The sequence below is a fragment of the Pseudopodoces humilis genome, chromosome 2, assembly GCF_049639895.1.
Source record: "Pseudopodoces humilis isolate 2021_Gansu_Grassland_sample_001 chromosome 2, ASM4963989v1, whole genome shotgun sequence".
NCBI classification, from domain to species: Eukaryota; Metazoa; Chordata; class Aves; order Passeriformes; family Paridae; genus Pseudopodoces; species Pseudopodoces humilis.
Window position 1 is genome coordinate 65354258 of NC_142201.1, and position 20845 is coordinate 65375102.

At 38.7% G+C, this 20845-nt stretch overlaps 1 protein-coding gene across 3 annotated transcripts in view; it reads left to right on the plus strand.

Annotated features, from left to right (window-relative positions):
• The window catches only part of DCLK1 (doublecortin like kinase 1), a 230013-nt gene that overhangs the window by 11219 nt on the left and 197949 nt on the right, over positions 1 to 20845 (plus strand). For all 3 annotated transcript variants that reach the window (XM_005516310.3, XM_088050942.1, XM_005516312.3), the window contains exon 3: positions 1753 to 2099. In XM_005516310.3, the coding sequence (XP_005516367.1) occupies positions 1753 to 2099 (347 nt within the window). The remainder of the gene's footprint in view (positions 1 to 1752; positions 2100 to 20845) is intronic.

Below are 20845 nucleotides of genomic sequence, written 5' to 3' on the forward strand. Positions count from 1 at the left end.
GTAGTCTTACTCACAGTTGGATTTCTTTTTTTTTCCCTTAAAACTTTCTAATTTTGTGGATGTGGTTCTGTGGGTGCGTTCTGACCTGGCAGTAACTGAGTAGCTAGCACTAGAACAATTGGACAGGGACATGGATAAAGGAGAGCCTGCACTGTTTGACCACTCATTACTGTAGCTGAGCCTTTCTACTCTGATATTTTCATATACATATCTATCTATCTTGTATATAAGCAGTGGCTAAAAGGAGGAGCCTACCTTTATCCAAGCCTCAAGTCCCAGTGTTCCCTGCCTCCTTTTCTAAATGTGGTCACTCTGTGTATCTTGCCTGCATTCCTTGTGTGCTGTAGTATATATCTGTGGAATTGGGTTTGGTGCCTTGAAACCTTAACATTTCTGTCCAGAAGTAATTTTTTAATACTTACATTTCTTTTAATGATGAACTGTGAGTCCCCTTTCCTTAGGGGTAGGGATCATTAGGAGTATCTTTGGTTCTTACATGTTTTTTTAGACATAGGAGGTGCATCACTGAGTTTTGTTCTGGTTTTGTTACCCTGGGCTAAATTTCTGACATGAAGACCTCTGTGCTGTTAGCAAACAGTGAACTCTTGAACCCAGAAGAACTAAAACATCTCAGATGTCTCTGTGGTATTGGATCTTGCATTATTTGTGATTTAACTGCAGGCTGCCAGAAGGTGTGGTCTTGCTAGATCTAGTATTGGGTTCTTTGAGTTTTCTCGGTTTTTGTTTGGCTTGTTTGGCTTTTTTTCTCCAGACAGAGGATGAATTGGATCAGCTTGATATAGCAAAATAATGTTTTTGGTATGTTCAGTCAGATCACTGAGCTGATCCAACCCATCCAGCACAGCCACAGAGTCAAGCGCAAGGGAGAGTTTGGGAGCACCCAAGCAGGTGCCCCTTACACGGCAGCCTTCAGCTGGACTGGTTTCAGGTGCTAATCTACAGGGTACTGGGTTTTCTGGCTGATTTCCTGTTCCCCAGAAGTTGTGTGGGTGTGGTATTTGCAAAAATATTTTACTTAGATAATGCTCTGACAGAAAAAGGAACTAATAACCACTATTTTTCTTTTAAGTATGGTAAATTTGTTGTGATGAGAAGTCTGTAATTGCTACTCTTTGTCTTCCTTTCCCCGCATATTATGTATTTAGTCAGTAAATAATACAGGGAGGTTTATTGTCTATACCTATCCTGGGCTTATGATGCCTGCAGCTTTGAAAAATATCAAATGTTAACACATTTCCATGACACTTTCATCCACCTTTTTATAAAAAAGTTATTTTTTTTCCTAATGTTTCACAGTATCTCCTCTGAAGTATTTGTGGCCTGTTGTTTTTTTAGGAGTGGGCCACTTAAGCAGGAACGCTGGGAGAGTACTGTGATAATGTGCTGGGGCTGGGCAGCCGGTGAAATACAAACACTATTTATACTGTGTTTACTGACAGCAGTGATCCCCATTGCAGAGAGTGTTTTCTGATAAGAAAACTGCTGCTTTCAAGGATTTTTGTAACAGCATTTCTTGAACAGTTAGCTGAAGAGTGATCTTTAAAAGGTCACTCATTTTGTAGTCAGTAGCATCTGAGAAGGGAAGAGATCAATATTTATGCACTGTAGATCAAGAATGATAAGAATAATATTTAATAATTTGAGAAGGATTTGATTTTGTATTTTCCTGCATTTCTCTTTTTCCTTCCCTCTCCAATCTGACTTGCCAGACTTTTGCTTTTGTTTCCACAGGGGAAAGTTATGTATGTGGTTCCATAGAGCCCTTCAAGAAACTGGAGTACACAAAGAATGTAAACCCAAACTGGTCAGTGAATGTTAAGACAACTTCTACTTCTCGTTCGGTGCCATCTCTTGCCACTGCTAAAGGAGGTACTCCCGATACAAAAGAGAATAAGGATTTCATTCGGCCTAAACTGGTCACTATCATCAGGAGCGGAGTGAAGCCACGGAAAGCAGTCCGGATTCTGCTCAACAAGAAGACAGCGCATTCGTTTGAACAGGTTCTTACTGATATAACCGATGCCATCAAGCTGGATTCAGGGGTGGTGAAACGCTTGTACACACTAGATGGAAAACAGGTAAGAATTTTCATGATGACCATTCTCAGCATGAAGAAAATACAGTTTTCCAAAAGGAAAAGAGTAGCTCATGAGTAAAAGAGAGTCCCATTTTCCCTAGAATGTGGACCTACTGCTTGTAGTGTACTTAAAATCTGTGAGCAGCTCAGGAACACCACGAAGCATTGCTTGGCCTTGGTGATGGTCTAGCCACTTATGATAAATAATAGCTCTAAATCTGTTCGGTTGAAAGTGTGATGTGGTTTTGGCTCTGCATGCCGGAAACGTAGGATGAAGGATGTCACTTAAGAGAAGCTCATTCTGTTAACTTGTTTCAGCTTTTTCTTGCAGCAGTTTTATGAGTCATTGTACTTGGCTTTCCGTAAACTGTAAGAACAAAAGTGAGGATGCGTTTCACCATGATAAATGCAGACCTACTGCTCTCCAGAGTGACTGAATGATGAATCTTATTGCACCTAAGATGGACAATGAAGAAGGTGCAGGCTTAGAAAATGAATGATCTTTTTTCCCTATTGCAGGAATACAGGTAGGATGAAATGTGGTGCTCACATTTAGTGAGGAGTCTCTTGTAGGTTACATGTTATTTCTTCTGTGAAATACCTTCAAGCAGTGTCTCTTTTTTGCTGACTTATTAAATTGCAGCAGAGTGAGATTTTTGAGAGGCTTCTTATTGAACTTGGGGATAGAGGGACACGAAAAAAAATGACAGAATAATCCCACTTTTTTTTTTGTCTTTCACTTTATTTGTAATTTTTCTATGGACATGTATTAATTATAGCAAAACGAGAGAAGCTCTTAACCTGCTGAAGGGCAAGGCTAATTTCAGCATGACCTGAATTGATTTAGAGCAATGGTGACTCTAGAGAAATAAGGCAGATATTTGCATTTACAGATGTAACTTATTAAACTGAAGAATTGTCCCTGAGAAGCTAGAAGCTGCTAGAGACCATGATATTTCTGCTGTAATATAGCTGTGTTTTTACAGATTCTTGGTTCAATGATTCACAGATAAGCAGCAAACAGCGTTGATATTGTGAGATGCTGCCAAATCCTGCCTGATACAGGTAAATAAAGGCTGAGCAAGATCTGGTGATGTCCTAACATACCTGCAGTTACTGGGGCTGATGTGCAGGCGTAGCTCCAGAAACAGCTACAGCAGTACTCTGATCTCAGAGAGGGCTGAGTAAAGGACAAGCTGCTTATTCAGAACACTGGTTCAAATCAGGGCCAAGTCTGGCTTGACCAGAAGTCCCTTCCATCTGCTGTTTTGTGTCAGTAACCTCTGACACCAGTTACACACAGTAGTACAGTTCTTGGAGGCTGTGTACATGCCTATGATAATTTCCTTACTGTGACTTTATTGGGAACTTTGACCTGGAGGAAAATGTGGATGTGAAATTCTTTTTGTCTGTGGCAAAGGTGAAGCATGTGTCAGGGGAACCTCTCATCTCCTGTTCTTCCTTACCTTGTCTCATGCTCCAAGGAGCACTAAGACTAGTACATTGGAGGAAGGAGTTGAGATTTTAAAGCTGCAGAGGTCAGTGGCAGTCTCTGTTATCACATTGACAGAAGATCTTGAATGATTATTCAGGTTCCTGCAAACCCTCTCAGTAAAAATGGAATGCATATGCTTTGTATTTTATATGTAAATAAACTTGTGGTTTAGCTCTGAAGAAGTGCAGCCTGGAAGGATGCCAATGTTGTCTCCTGGATAAAGTACTTGCTTTTATCTTTTTTTATTTAAAGCTCCCCTTTAGCAATTGTGCTTAGGACAAACAAAAAAAACCCTTTACACCTGTTTTGGAACTCTAATTCCTGCAATTACCTGGTATTATTCTACCACTGGGGCAAAAGGGATGTCCAGAATTTTTTGGCCCTTACGTTGGCATAGTTCTGTTGAATCCTTTGTCAACTCATGAGCTTCGGCTTGAGCTTTAATAAGTGATTTTGTTAACTGCCTTGTAGCCTGAAGCCCTGGTGTCCAGAAGCTCTCCCAAGAGACTGCCATCACCACATTCCTTCCCCTTTTGGATATATGCATGGAATTGTGTAACTCTGTTTAACCCTCCTGGTAAGGCCAGGGTTTAGAGGAAGGGGGGTGTGTGCCCTGCAGGTGTACCAGGGACTTGGCTGTCTCCACGTACAGAGCAGCTTTCCTGGCAGGAAGGGAAGTGAATGACTCCGTGCTCAGCAGGAGCAGCCTGTTGCTCAGCCCTGAGTGGGGAAGTCATTGATTTCCTGTGCTGCTGAGCAATTGCTGCTCCATTTTTCTTTGCCAAAAGCCTGATCTCCCAGATGGCGCTGGGGACACAGTGATAGATTTTTTTTATTCCTAAATTCAATCTGTGAATTATTACTGGAAGGAAATCCATGGTAAATCCAAAATTTTTCCAGTACTATTTGTAGTTGGGAGCTTCTACTGTGACTCCTTCTGGAGCTCTGAAGGTTCTGGAAAGCCTGTGTTGAGGGGCTAAATCTATCAAATCCGTGATTAAATCTTTCATTGCTAACTTAAAAAGCAATAAAATCTTAAAGCTCTGAGTCAAGAAAAGTAATTTACTGTAAGGCTAAGAGAATTAGGCTGTCCTGGGATCATTCTTTGGGAATATAATTTGGAGACAGGCCATTCTGTACTGTCCTCTCTTCTAAGTTATTTTATGAGGTGAACACTGGAATTGCCCTTCCATAGCAATAATGAGTCCCCTGTATTGTTAGTGCAGGTGGACAGTGTGGTATGTATATTGTTGTTGGATATTATCTATATTATCATTAAATGCCTCAAGCTAATAAAAAGAAAGTAGCAGGAGTCAGAGACTTAATTGGGCATCCAAGCTAGGTGGTTGTCCCATACTGACACTAGACATGGAAAAATAATACTCTTAAATACTTGTCCTCCACTAGCCTTGATATTTGGGATGTTTTTACCTGTATCTCTAAAAGATCTTAATAAATGTTTTGTCCAGTTAAGAGGAATTTAAATGATGGCCTATAAAATTTGATGACAATGTAAAGAGCTTTTCTTGATGAAAGAGGTAGTACTTAGACAATCAGGACCTGAGGAAAGTTTAATTGCTAGGAAGAAGGCTCTCCTTTGACATCCATCATCCTTCTCCTTTGATTCCCCATCCCAAAAATTCCTTCCTGGTTTTGGAAAATTTAGTAATTTAGGTGGGCATGATGCTTTGTGAATATTTCTTAAAACTCCAGGACTTAATTAAGTAGGTGTGTTGTATTAGCTATTTCAACTTTTTAATGCTGGAATAGCAGAAGGAAGGGGTTGGAGGGAAACCAAAACAACAGAAAGAAAGCGTACTAAACTCACAAAAAAGCACAAGAAAACAATACTCCAATAAAGCAAACTCCAGCAAATTTAACCAGTCTGTTTCATTGGGTCATTGGCAGTTCAGGGACTAAAACTTGATTTTTTCCAGTATTGGGTGGGTTTTGACTTAGGATTTTGTGCATTACTTTAGTTTTATTAAACAAAAACCCAGTATTTCTCCTTACTACAAACAGGATAACTAGTGGCTTATTTGCATTTCCTTATAGCCCATCAGAATCTGTATTTTGATTTCTAGGTCTCAGGAGCCTTAGCATATCATTTCATTTGTTAGAAAAGGGCACAATTTACAGCTACAGTCTGGTCATAAGGTACATCAATGGCCTGCATTTAGCATACTTTTGCAGTTTAATTATTAATGACTCCTCAGAGCTGGATAGGTTTCACACCATGTCCGAAATAGTTTGTGCGTACTATTGTAGATATACTTAATTTCTACTGGGGTAGAAAAGGTCTTTGTACTCCAGAGAAAAAGATAGAGATAGAATTACTCCCCTGTACTACAGCGATGCATTTGAAGATGGTGGGACTCTCAGAAGTGTTTAACAGTCTTATGAGCACAGGCCAAATTCAAAAGCTTTCCAGGGGGAGATCTTGAGGCGTTTTCCTTGCCAACTTTGCTATGTAAGGAAAATAAAAATAGAATGAGTAAGTATAATGGCTGCCTGTAGGAATACAGATAATGAGGGCATACTCTTACTATGAGTGCTACTCCATTTTTTAGGCTAACCTGATGTTTAAGTTCAGGAAGAGATATTGTCAGCATCGACCCTTAATATTATCACATGTGCAGAGAAGAAACACTTTCTCATGACTGAAATGTGTCTTGCTTTACTGTAGCTGCACTGTTCCAGTTTGATTTCTTACCTTTTCTTAACAGAAGGTGGCATTTTTAGTTTGATGTGCATTAAAAAATGGCCTTCTAAAAGGCAGCGTGTGGACACAGTGCAGACATTGAGGACACAAGCTGCATGTGGAGATAGAGCCCAGTTGCTTTGTTGCAGGCTATTTTCTGGTTTCTGTTTGCTTGGTGCACTTCTAGAATAACACCAATGACTAAAATGGGAGAAAATGAAATTAAGGTCACATTTAACAGCAATTCTGTGAAACAATGCTGTTTTTTATGGCTATTTTAGCTATTATGTTGTGTATATTTGTGCACGGTATTTACAGTTTGCATGTTTTGACAAAGACTAGAGGTTGGACAACAGTGCTTTGCTACCTTGTACATCCTCTGTTTGCTTTTGGCAGAACAAACATCTAGTTTATAATAAGATCTACTTATTTGAACAGGTAGTTTGCTTAGCTTAACAAGATGCAGTCATACAATTTTTTTTTTCAGTTTATGCATTAGGCTGCTGATTTGACTCCAGACAGATAAATGGTCAGTGCCAGAGATACCAGAATAAAAGTCACTATCTATTGTTTTTTCTTTCTTTCCTGATATATATTTTATCACAAATTAAATTACCTTTACTGGGATGAAATACAGCCACAGTTACTTAAAAACATATACCTTACAGAAGGTACAGTGTGAGGCATAGGATGTCCCTCAAGGACCTTGTTTAAGCCATTAAGATAGCTATTAAAGAATGGTGGCTGCAAGGAAAGAGAACATCACAGTGCTGGAAAGCTTCAGGCTTTTTCATTGAGTGTAATATGCTTTCGTTTTTTTAGTGGAAACCCACTATAAACTGGCTATGTTGTGATGCAAAAAAACTCCCTCTCCTGTGGACTTGTCTTTCTGAAGACATGTGATACTGTAGTTTTTAGAAAGGAGTACTACTGTTCTAAAAAAATATTCTCTTAAGGAAGCAAAAGCAACTGTTTGCACCTACACCTAAAACAAACATATTTTTTTATGGTTTTGTTCTTAACAAGTGAAAATCATTTGCTAATAATATGTGTATTGTACAGTAAATTCTTCGTCGAAGGTGCTGTTTTGTAGGATATATTAAATATCTCAAATGTCTTTCTCTAGACCTTGGAATGTCCATGGTACAGAAACACCTACATAAATTAAGGTAGGTATCATTCACAGAATAACATTCTCACCTCAGTGTTTGAGTAGGGTATATTGTGCAACAATCTAGACCAAATGAATGTTAACCAAAATAAAATCTATGTGCAGCAAATGACTTGTTTTTTGTGTGCCTGTAATTTTGATTTACATCAGCATTTGTAATCAGTTCCACTCTTAATATAGAAGGTGCAATTAATTTTAAGGGTTGCATTAATTTTAAGGTTGTGCATGCTCTTTTTATTTTTGAAGTTGTAGCTACAATCCACTCAAAATAGCACCTACTGTCCACATTTTTGAAAAACAGGAAAAATGTTGAGTGCATCTTATCTTCTGTATCTCAGCACAGTAACTTTGCCTTCTCCCTTTTGCTGAAGGCTTTGGAGCCCCCTGCCAGCCTCAGGCACATGGGTGATGTTGATTGACCAGGGAACCATGGTGAATTCTCTGTGAGGTGTAGCTGTGCAGATCCTGACTAACTGTGAGAAAAAATGTTAAGTAAAATGACTTGTGCAGCTCACATAAGCATTTTAGCAGGGAAGCAATGGTGCTTGAGGTGGTACTTTAATACTGGAGTATTATCTGGGGTCCTGGAACCCACTGTACCTACATTGCATGAGCTGATCTTTCCTAAAGGGCTTCTAAGGTGAAGGCCAGAAGGCCATACCTGTCAGAAAATACCTGTGCTGCTTATTTTAGACATGAATTTTAGGCCCTGTCTGGGCAATGCTGACAGACAGCATTATTGTTATGTTATGTAATATTGTTATGTTATGTTATGTAGCTGTGAGAGACATTAAAAAAAACCCAAAGAGCACCTCTCCAGCTTGTAATGCACCTCACTTTTTCCCCTTCTTGACTGCAGTATGTTTAATCAAAATATTTTTTTTCCCCTCTGGAAGATGTATAATTTCTGGCTTTGATGTTTTGAAACTGATTTTGGGGAAGGATTAAAAAGATGATTTGTTTTTTTTTTTTCTCAATACTGAGGAAAAGACCTCTTCTTGATAGTCTGAAAAACATACAAAAAATATCAATGAATGAAAATTGCTCATTTCAGCAAGTTGTGGCTCTGGGGGTCTTGGGATATTCTTACGATTGCTGTTGAGAAAAGTGGATTTCTGCTACAAATGAGACTGTACTTTGAGAAAAAGATAAAAAACTGGTTTAAAATAATTCGTGCTAGGGTAGAAAATTTTGCTGGTAATTGGTATTATCCTAGTGTTAGAGGTGAGGCCCTTGAACTCTTGTGCTTCTGGATAGGCTGTTTCATTGTCGTGCTATGACATTGACTAACAATTTTAATTGTTGCTCAGATAAAATTCTCTGTGAAGGAGTGAACAGAAGCCCATTCCCGACTGATAGCAGTGTGTTCATTCATTTGTCTAGGGTCGGTTCTTATTAAGCTGGGACTGACAACTGTGTTGCTCTGTCTCCAAAAGCTTCTCACAATAGGAGTTTCCATGGTTGCCAACTGGCATCCCACAGGAGCTGTAGACTGACTTTGAAAATCGAGAAGACGCCATCTTCTGCATCCTTTGGAGAGGCTTGTGTGCTGTGCAAAGCAAGAGCTGTTGTTACTTAAAGGAGACTGAAAACTTGCACACCTGCTTCAGAATGTGTTAAATATCACATAAGTTGATCTTAGTGTCTTTAAAGATATCCAGATACTCATTAGAGAGCTTATGTACTGTCAGAAGCCTTTCTTAAGGAAAAGTAATTTCTAACTCTTCAAGGTGGAGTTTTGTATTGAGTGAGGAAGTGTTTCTCAGTGGAAAGGAAAAGGTGTGTTCATTCAGCGCTATCCATTTCTAGAATAAGGTTCCTTTTCCTCTGCATCTGGACTTTGTTGTTTAAATATGCAATGTAACCAAGAACAGCTTATTATCCAGTAAAATTTGTTCTGATTTGTGTTTTACTGACTATTGGGGAAGGAAAAGAAAAGCAAATGGAAATATCCTCAACTGTATGATCCTTCTTGTGGAGAGTTTGTGGGGGTTTTTTGCCTAATTGCTTCATGGAAGAGAGTTTGGAAAAGTGCTTTCAGGTTTCTCTGATGATGCTGTACAGCTGTTTTGTGGAGACAGGCATGAGATTACTAGTGGTCATGGAGAAGAGTTTCCACTGCTCAGTTAAAACACAATCCTTGGGACCATATAAGTTATTTGTGAACATCTGAAACCTTTAACTTTTTTGTGATGCTTTCAAACAGTAGCCATCCTAAACTTTCTCTGTTCTGCTCTCCCTGTCTTTTGATTTTGTCTGAAGCAAATGAGATTGATGGTTTGAAGATTTTTATGGTGTATTGTCAAGCTGTTGTGTTCACTGGGATGCTTTTATTTGTACTCTCTGAAGCTCTTACTGCTAGTAATGCTTTTATTTGTTGGCAAAGGGTGTGCTTCCTTTCTCTTAAGTGGTATGATGTAGTAATCCTTTAAAAAGCATAATGGATGTTGTATTTGCTTGTTTGTTTCTGTTCCTTCTAAAATTAGTTGTTACAAGAGGACTAAGGATTTCTAGCCATTTAGGAGAATATTAAGCATTATCTAAGGAAAAAACCCAACATTTTCTTCTCACAATTTTTTGTAATATTTCCTTCCTGGGAAATTAAATTATACTATTCATAGGAAAAATTCCTAATTCTGCCTTGTAGCTTATGGAAAATCAAACATTTTCATTTTAATGTAAGTATTTTTGTATAATTATGTCTTTGGGTGTTGGGCCTTGAATGCTTACACCACCACTTGGAAAATCTTGGCAGTGCCTCTTTTGAAAAAAGTTGAGTTAGTGAACTAAAGGATAATAACTTAATCAAGCTCAAGGTTGAGCAGCTACCTGAGATTTAGTGCAAGTATGCCCCTGATTACTTGTTTCTTTCCACTTAGTTTCCTGTTCAACACCTTTGCCAAGCTGTTGTGTAGAAGAAAATGCTTATGTGAATGATGAATACTGAGAGGACAAACTACATAAATGTTCTGTCATTAGCTGTGTTCTTCTCTGAAAAATAATCCTTGCATTTATAGGAGCCAAAGTCTTACATACCCTCCAAAAGGCAATTGATACTGGCAAAATAACTAAAAAGTTACTGCCAGTGCAGGAAATGGTAGTGACAGCCCAGTTTTGTACTTTGTTTTTCTAATTAAGTTTTTATGAAACCGGAGTCTTTTCTGAGACCTCATTAAATTGTGAAACATTTTGTGTTCAATACTTTGAAGCTTCTTAAGCCATACACTTTGCTGTTGCTTGTAATGAGTGGCAAGAAACAGAAACATTTTTGAATATTCAACCTAGTTATTCTGGAATTGTCTCTTGTGATTCTTCTGTAGAAAGCAAGTCTAGGGCAATGACATACTTTTCAGGTGCTCATTGAGTTATTCAAGATGAATTCAGGTCTCTACCTCTAGAAAGATTCTTTCCTGTGTTAGAGATGCAATTCAGTTTCTTAGATGTGAATTTTGGAAGTAAAACTGAGAGGGTCAACAGTGTTATGTAATATTAAATCAGTGATGTACCACGTGTTCTGCCTCTTTCCCCCTCCATTTCTCTTTAAGCTTGAAACTAATTTGTTCAATCCTGGAGGAAGTATTGACTTAATCTCTTCTGAATCTATGTCCCAGTACAGTGTGCCAGTACATGGGGCCAGACTGTCCAGACTCAATCAGATTTAGAAACTAATACAATTACCAGTAGGTGAAAATATTTCCATTGTACTGGATGGAGGCAATAGTGCTCTGAGAATGGCTTAGATTTTTATATATGAATCAAACTCTTTTGAGACTGTTTTCCTGATGTCTCTGGTTAATGGTATACAAGGTGTGTATCACATTTTTCTTAAATTTTAATAAGTACTTTCTCTTATGTTTTACTCCAAGAAGCTTCTGAAATAGGTCAGAGAACCTGCTACAAGCAGGTGATTTTGCTTGGCTAAGCTGCTGGGGAGGGAATGAAGGATTCTTCCATAGGACTGAATCCTTGAAGTCATAGACTGAAGAGCAAAGAAGTCTTTGGGGACTTGAGGACAGGATATAGTACTTTACACATAGATAAAAACGAGCACAAATGGATCTGAAATTATCAGAGATAAGTGAGTGTAACTAGAGAAAGCAAGGCAGAAGACTGTAGTATGCTCCCATTGGAAGCAGCACAGCTTTATATAGGGTTTTGAATTCAGCTGGATGATACTGAAAATAAAACTCATGTTAAGTAGTTAAGGCTGATTGCGTCTCCCAAACCAGTTGTTCTAGTGGATTTGGTTTTCTATTAAATGTTGAATCTCAGAAACTTCTTTTAAATAAAACTCCTCTGAGCTTTAATAGCTTAAAATTGTAGGAGACATTTACTCATCAAGTGAATAGAGAATGAAATCTTAGTTTGAACTGCTTTTAGTTATCTTTTTGGTTTGGTATAAGCAATGTTTTTTCAAAGCTGCCAGGCAATAGGGGATAACTGGAGGCATCTTGTGGAATAGCCAGGGTGGAATGGCTTTGATTAAAAGGAAGACAGACATTGCCTAAAATGGATATGCTGACTTTTTAAATAGAATTGTGTTTGCTGTTTAAAATACCTTCACCTGCCTTCCCTTGCAGACAGGTTGTATGTCTGTTTTACATTAATTTGAATTGCAAACTGCAGCTGTTGCTATACACCATGCATCCAGAAACTAAACCTTAGCTCTTCCTTTATTCTACTTGTCCTTGAAATATCCTGCTGTCTCATGTTCCCTTTCTTGATTTCTTATTCACCTCTGAATCATTTGTCTGTTTCTGAAGGTTTTTTGGGAGTCTCCTCAATTTTCTTTGATTTTTTTAACTTCTCGTGTCTTTCAGTATTATGTCCTTTTTTGATTTCTAGTCACATCTCCTGTTTCTTTAAAATCAAGCAAATTCTGGAAAATGGTGCTTTCTGTGGAGTTTCTGTGTGTGAAATGGTTTCCTGAGCACATCTCAGTTCTATAGACTAGCTCTTTTGTTCTGTTAGTATAACTTGTATGCTTATAACTAAGATTTCTTTAACCTTCTGCTGTTTCCCATGTATGAAATCTGTGTTTGCCTTTACGCCCACACAAAATCTGAGTTAAAGCTAATGCAGTTTATGGAGTATTTAAGTGGCATGCTTGCGTGCTCCTTGGTGAGGAAATAACTTTGAGAGGGAGGTGAGTGTGTTGTGGGAATGGCCCTGGCACACTGTGCACTGATAATGAGAAACCCTGTGTTCACACGAGAATTAACTCATGCATGCTATAATTCTGTCTCACTAATTAAGAATAAAAAAGTTAAAAATATAGAAATTCACAATCATGAGAAAAGTCCATATATGGCCTTGTTGACTCTGGTACAGAGTAGGTTGGTTTTTTTTCCCATCCACTTTTTACTATAGCTACATAAGCATGTATAGGGTCAGAGCTCCTGTGTGGGTTTGATGGTGCTAGCAGGGTTTATTGCCTCCTGTTATCTGAGTAGCCCATATGCTTTTGTACTGCTTTTATTCTTGCTACATAAAAATACTTCCTGAGCTCCAGAACCTTCGCTATTCTGTACATTTGTGGAAAAAGAAGGCTGCCTGTAGGTCTTAGAGAAAAGGAAATGGTATTTGGATGCTTCAGTTTCTAAACCAGAACACATCTGTTCTGGGGCAGATTGAGGAGCACTGTGAATACTCTGGAGTAATCTGTTTAAATAGAGTGTGATCTTGATGAATTAGGAACATGAACAGCAATCAATGTAAAATTTAATAAAGCTAGTATGAAGCAGTTAATGTAGGAAAGAATAATCAAGTGGCCTGTCAGAACTAGAGGAAGAGAAACCAGATGAGAGAGCAGTAAGCACGACGAGACGATTTTAAACACAAAAAGTGTTGAACATTGCATTGCTATGATGTGGTGGGAGAACATGCATGAAGAAGTGTTTAGTGCTTTTGCAGTTGATTAGCATCCTTGTGAATGCAGTTGTTCACATCTGTTTTTTTTCATCAGGGATAGACAAACTAAAAATTCTGTGCCTTATGTAAGTAGTACATAAGTGTTAATGGTATTAACATTGATTGGCCATCAGTACCATGAGCAAAGGTTAAGAGAGACATAATATCTTCAGGATGAACTAGGAAGAACAGGGCTATTCTAACTGTCTAGGGACCAGGAACATTAACTCTTGATTTATATATATATTTTTTTTTTTTGGTTGAACTTAGCAGCAAATAATCTTGAGATGAACATTTGATATCTGTATTCTGGACATGCCAAGTAACTAAGTAAAGTATCCCTGGGGCTCTATTTCTATAACAGAAGACTGAAATGAAATAAAATCTTTTATAATCATGTATAGGCATTCCAGTAGTCAATGTGTGATATTTTGAGGTAAAGTATTTGTCAGAATGAATACATTTACTCAAGAACTTTTGTTCTTGATAAAAAGCGATTAAGTTGAATTTCTTATTAATCAGACAATTTCACGAAGACAGTAGCAAGAAATAATGCTATGAAGCTAAAAGCAGTTTTAAAACATTTACTGAATTTTCAATGTGGGACCAAAAGTGCAAATTGGTTAGGATTTATAGGCATCGTTACAGATGAATGGTAGTCATTGGAATGCCATCTTGCTAAAAAATGCTTTCAAAAAAACCAAAATTATATTGCAGCTTGATTTAAATCCCATTTAAGCAGCATTATTTAAATGAGGTGGCCTGGTATAGAGCCTGCTGTGCTTCATCCTTTGGTTGTTTGTGGGGGGAGGTGATGAGAGTGAAAGGATGAGACTTTCCTTTCTCTGGCAAGTCTTCAATGACACTGTAGGAGGAGTAGCTTTTAAATGCGGCATCCCTGTAAAAAAACTAACCTTTCCATCTGCAGATGGAGGAGGGCTGTCCTAGAAAAGAAAATCAAGCTCTGGTTTCTCTTGTGCCGAGTCCAACTGAATGCCAGTCATTTTTCACAGCATTCAGTAGGAACTGTTCTCTTAAATGTTACAGGAGGAGGAGGAGAGGAACAACTGAATGTCACTTTGTACCTTTGTAGGAAGAGGAAAGCTTTAACTTTGCCTGCTTCACTTACAGGCAAATAATCAGAATCACTTTGTACCTTTGTAGGAAGAGGAAAGCTTTAACTTTGCCTGCTTCACTTACAGGCAAATAATCAGAAGGATCACTGAAATTAGAGGCAAGTGCTCTAAAAGAAATGACTGATACTTGAGGCTCTTCACCACTGCTCACAGTTCCTCCCTTGGCTTCAGTTTCAAACTGTGGCATCTTCTGCTGCAGCATCAAAGCACAAACATTATGATTATTATGTAGTCCTCATGTTTACCCTTTTTAAAAAAAATGATTTTATTTTTTTTAAAGCAGTCTGTCATGACTTCTGAAATTCTGAAGTGACAGGCAGCTTTACAGCTCCAAATTTTTCCCCCTAGATTAACCTAGGTAGAGTGTGTGGGAAGGTTTTATATCCCAAATCAAAGGTAGTCTGTCTGTACAGTAAGTGTTTCTGTTCTTTGGGAACAAAGCCTCACTAAAAATGTGTACTGATTTTCCTTAGCTTTATTCTGTATTATTTTAGAATACTACCTGGAAATAAGCCTTTTAACTTCGTACCAAAAAAACCTCCAAGGAAAGGTATCAAGTAATTTTCAGCTTGTCAAGTAGAACTGGAACAGTTTCTCAAGGTGCAGTGGGTGTGTGCTGCATTAGAAAGAACAAAGATTCCACTTCTCCACCTTTGCAGTCCTAATCAGTGTTAGGCAGAAAATGATGGATAACAGATAAATGGGACGCTTATGAAAAATAAGACCAAGACATTTTGCCTTTATCAAGGTGTACATAATTCATTTCTAAATTAGTATTTATTATTGATATACCAATCACCTAGAAAAAGAGAGATTGATATACCAATTGATATACCAATCACCTAGAAAAAGAGATGTAGAGAAAGGTATGCTGATTACTAAATAGTGGACATGAAGTTGAGAATGTGACTAGATAATTGCCCTCTGTGGGGGGAGATAATAGATGAATCGAGAGGACACCATGAAGTTGTCCTGGATGATGCTAGGAGACTGCAAGAGTGAAGCTAAAATGCAGCACAGTAAGAGGAACAGTAAGGAGAGGAAAGATTCTAGAAAGCAGTACAGGGCTACTGAAGAGACATGAAAAGATGACTTGCCTTTTACACAGGAATTTTTGTTAAATTTAGGTCAGTAAAAGGAATGAATTTACAATTCTATGAAACTCACAGGTGCCCCAGGAGTAAAAAAGTTATTGGTAGTCCCTGCAGGGGGAGAAGCAGCTGTCTCCTGGCAAATCCCAAGTAGTGCATCCCATAGAAGGAAGAGAGGAAGGACTCTAGACCCTAGAAGGGTAGATGCTCCTTTGTTTCCAAAAACATAACAAGTAATTTAGAGAGTCACTTGCCATCAACATAAGCTGTGATATATCCAAGTATCTATGACACATCACAAGTGACTTCGGTGAAGCTGTAGCTAAGTAAGGGTTTTCCAAATAAAAAATTTAGCAGACAAAAGGCTTGGTAGCCCAGTTTTGTTTTGTCTTGTTAGTGGAGCCATAATTTGAGTTCTTTTTTCCTTTAGGCAGCTATGTTCTGCATGACTTTAACATATTCTGTAGGCTTCATGTTATCAGCCTTTCTTTCTCATGAAAGATGTAAGTGCTGTGAATAATTCCATTCTGAGTCAACTGGCTAATGCTAACAAGTGTCAGGTGTTGTGACACATCCCGGAACAGAATACTCAACTAAATTAACCAGGCTTTTTTGGTATTACTGTCATTCATAAAATGTTTTGTGAAACTTCCTTCTGACATCACTCACTTGCTTCTAAATTGTCATATAGAGAAGCAAGACCTTCAGCTACTTGCCAACACTGCAAAACAGTGGAGCAAACTGTTCTCTGCCTAGTTTTCTCCCTTCCTATAGGGAAGATGTTATCCGATAGGGAAGGGGCAGGGAAGCAAAGATAAGGTTAGCTTGGGGTTTTTCTTTCCTTTCCCCAGTAAATATGAAGTTATTTCCAGAACAAGGATACAATTGATCTACACCAAAAGGATGTTTAAAAAAAAAAATTTACAGGCCTTGCATAGTTCAGGTTTCATTTTTTTAGAGATGCCTGCATCAGCCTCTGCTACTCAGTAATGTGCCTATGTGGGAAGGGCAGGTTGGAGCTCTCTTGTGTGCTTGTGTACACATACACCCACAGTCCAACATGCACATCCATTCTCTTGAGAACAAATAGGGGGACAGAACTCTTTTTTTTTGTTTGTTTCTTCCAGTCAGTGTTGTCTGTGAAAAAAATCCCTGTGCTATCCCAGTTACTTGTTTTATGTGGATTTTTACCCTCCATCTTTTCCCTACATCTTGTTATGATGGCTCAGATTTCCCTCAGATTTGTGAACTTTGGTTCATATGGGAACTAGTACTGAGCAAAGCCCATCTGGACTAGTCCTCTAACTGTGACAGATGGCTTTACAAGGGAATAGTTTCATATATGGCATAGCATGTGCAGCTGCCTTTGGAGAGAAAAAAGTTATTGGGAAATTTGGGTTGGTTCTTCTCTGATCTTGCTCTGTCACTTATAAAAGCAAACAATCTGCCACTTACTTAAAATATTTGTTAAAATCTTTTCGGGCTGTGGAAAAAAATGTCACCAACACACTCACTATTTTATCATTGCTGCTGATCTTCAGAGATATAGCAGTGTGTTGCTCTCATATGAAAATCTGAAAGTCCTCATTTTCAGAGAGACTGGGCAAATGTTTGTTACTACTTCTAGAATCATTTGGGTTGGAAAAGCCTTTTAAGATCACTGAATTCAACAATTACACAACACTGCCAGGTCCACCACTTAACCAACGTCCCTGACTCTTTCTTAAATTGATGATAATTTAGGGGTGGTGATTCTACCACTTCCCTGGTCAGCCTATTCCAGTGCTTGACAACCTTTTCTGTGGAGAAGTTTTTCTTAATATCCAATTAAAACCTCCCCTGATGCAACTTGAAGTGATTTCCTCTAATCCTATCCCTTGTTACCTGGGAGAAAGAGACCGACCACCGTGTGGCTACAACATTTTTTCTGGCAGTTGTAGAGAGCAATAAGGTCTCCCTTGAGCCTCCTTTTCTCTAAGCTAAACATTCTCAACTACCTCAGCTGCTCCTCATAAGGTTTATGCTCCAGACCTTTCCCCAGCTCCACTGCCCTCCAGACCTGCTCCAGCACCTCAGTGTGCTTCTTGTAGTGAGGGGCTGAAAACTGGACACAGGATTTGAAATGTTGCCTCACCACTGCTATGGTCCTGCTGGCTGCACAGTTGCTGACACAGACCAGGATGCCACTGGCCTTCTGGGCCACCTGGGGTAACGTTCACCTGGATGTTGGCCAAAATGTTTTAGCATAAGAAAGGATCCTTAATCCTTAAAGGATGTCTTTGAATTGAGAATGGAGAAGTTGTCAAAATAAGCAGTAAACTGCATTTATCACAACAGCTGCCTTCTTCCAACAAGTTAATAACTTGATGAAAAATTTGAGATGGAACCTCTTCGCTGGATAAACTGAATTTATGTAGGTGGTAAAGAATGGATTTTTCACTCACTCTTCGGAAAATGTCTTCTAAGTATAATGTCAGATATCTAGGAGAAATTTTATTGACTGGCTTCATGAAATGATGGGAAATTTAAGATGACTTACCAGGCTGTGGCTTCAGTAGAAGAAAATTAGGACTGTAATAGAGAGTGTATCTTTACATACATCTTCAAGGAGCAGAGAATGTGCAATGCTGTATTTCAGTGACAAAAGTTAACAGCCCACAGGCTATTATTACACTTTAGGACACAGGTTATAAAGAGCAAAGAATGTGTGCTACCCACCTTCTTTGGCTCTTTGCTGAGGTGACAATGCCTCTGACTCTTCTAAGGCATCAGAATAAACAAGCAGTCGAAGTATAAAGTCACTTCTGAGACGTGTGATAAACTCATCCAGCTGTCTCAAACTTCTATCAAGAGAATTTGGTCTGTTCAGTGTCTGGTTAAAAGAACTCAAATTCTTTGTGTCTTGTTTGATATTTCTGGGTTTCTCTAAGGATAACTCAAAAGTTATGGTAGCTCTGTTAGACCACCGTAGTAGAGAGAACTTCACAGGCAATGTTTGGTATGCTAACCCTTCAAGCTGTAAAAATTAAATTTTATCCTCTACTTACTTCTAACCCTCTGGAGGAGCTGTATGTAGTAGTGTTTTTCAGGTTCTTAGGGTAAGCCTATCTGTGTTGGGAAATAGGCTGTTGATGTGTCATATCATATGCTAGAGAAACATCTTCCAAGACTTTATATCTCAAAAATTACTTCACTGTTCTGTGAAAATAAATGGAATCTGTGCAGAATTTCTTGGTTGACATAATAGGTAAGGTATTAAACTAAGGCAACTCAGGGACTTATGCCATTGGGATGGATTTTTTTTTTTTTCATTTATAATTTATGATGACTGATTGATGTGCAGCATTCCTCCAGAGCAGCTGCTTTCTTTTAGCTCCACTGGGTTTTACACACCTGACAGTCTTGGTGATAATCACCACTGATAACACTGGCTTTCACAGTTCATTGAATAGCTGAGCATGACTGCAGTTGTGTGACTGACTTTTGATCTACAGAAAGCATTAGGAGGATGCATTTTCTTTTAAACTGCTAAGGTTCTGGTGTAGTTTCCCATGGAAAGAGTCTATGGACTATTTATTTCAGTCCTCACTTATTATGTTTTGTACCTGTGAGTCTGCTTAAGTCAAACTTGAAAGAGCAATAGAGATTTTCCAGCAGTTCCAATCACTTTGAGGAATTTCATGGCTGAGTAAAAATAGACTTGGGTTGATGCCCTCAATGCTGCAATTGGACTTTTCCCTTGAGGAGGTGAGACAGCCAGGACTCCTGTCACTGGTATAGTGTTTTGCAGTAGTCAGATGATCAATGAATAGTTGCTACCTAACCTGAGCTCTGTGGAGATGTCAGGGTGAATTGGAGAGAGCTGAGGTTAATGTGGCAGGAGTAGAATCCATCCTGTGCCCATTGATGGGCACCTGCCATCAGTGAATCACTGTCTCTGAGCAAATGTATGCAGGCTCTCTTCATCTCTTTCTCTGAAATATATCATTCTGGGGAGTTAAGTTGCCTGGCTAGGCAGCTGAATGAGCTAGTTTGCTCTTTGGAGAGAGAACTTGCTGTCATACTGGTTTCCTTTCCTGGGAAGTGCAGCTTGTGGTCGGGTTTTCCCCACCTTGTTCACTACTGAAAATGTACACCTTAAGTGTGCTCTCCACATGTGCACATACTCAAAATGTGACTGTGATCTCTGGCGTGTCTCTAATTGCTAAAGAAGAGAAAATATTTTCTACTAATAAATATTTATAAATTAATAAGAAACTTGAACATATATTTCTTAGTTCCGGTGAGCTATGATGTACACTGTTGTTCTGCCTTTTCACGCTGTTAACACTTGTTTTATCCAGCTTGCAGATATTCTGGGCGTACACCTCAACAGTTGTTCTGTGCCATTTTCCATCAGCCTTCCTCTTCCCTAAAAGAGAAGACACTGGTCGGCAGGGAAGGCATTCCTCTTCAACTGCAGTAGAAATCTTCAGGTGTATTTGCCAGCTTGAACCAAAGGGAGAAATGGGCTACTGATGCTATGAAATGAAATGTTAGCTCTTTGTAAGTCCAGTTTTACAGAAATAATGAAAGTTACAGCTAATAATTTAGTATTTTCATTTCTGATCCTTTTAATGGTGAGAACGCTGTAGGAAGCAATACAGTATATACCCACCCTATTTAGGGTTGCCTTTACAGTTGCTTTGTTTCAGAGTTTTTATAAATTAGTCTCTCCAGTTTCCGTGGCAACTCAGTTGTCTGCATTGGTTGCCAAGAAACAGTTTCTGCTGCACAAAGGGCAGGGACACTGCTATGGAGTGATTTCATTCTTGGCACTAATAGGCAGTGGAAGCGAAAGCTTGATATTCCATGGACTGTGGCCTCCATATTGACTGTTAGAACTTTATTTTTTTAAAAGTGTAATTGAGGTGTTGGCTTCTTTATTGTAACTAAGCCATCACAAACCTCCTGTTACACACAGCTACAGAATTCCTGTGGAGAGATGTGATAGTTACGTAGACAGAAAGCAATGGAAAATGTGTGTTTTGAGAACAGTTTAACTGGCCATATGGGAAATCATCTGATTTTCTGCTTAAAAAAATTAATTGTTTTTGCAATAAGTCCCAATTCTGTGGCTTGTAGTCAGCAATTAAATGTTCTCCTTCTACATATCCCATCGAAGACGGGACTAAAAGTGAGCACTATTAGAATAACTCTTGGACACGTAGCTCCCTGGGTCCTCTGGAGCTCTAAAAGTTTTT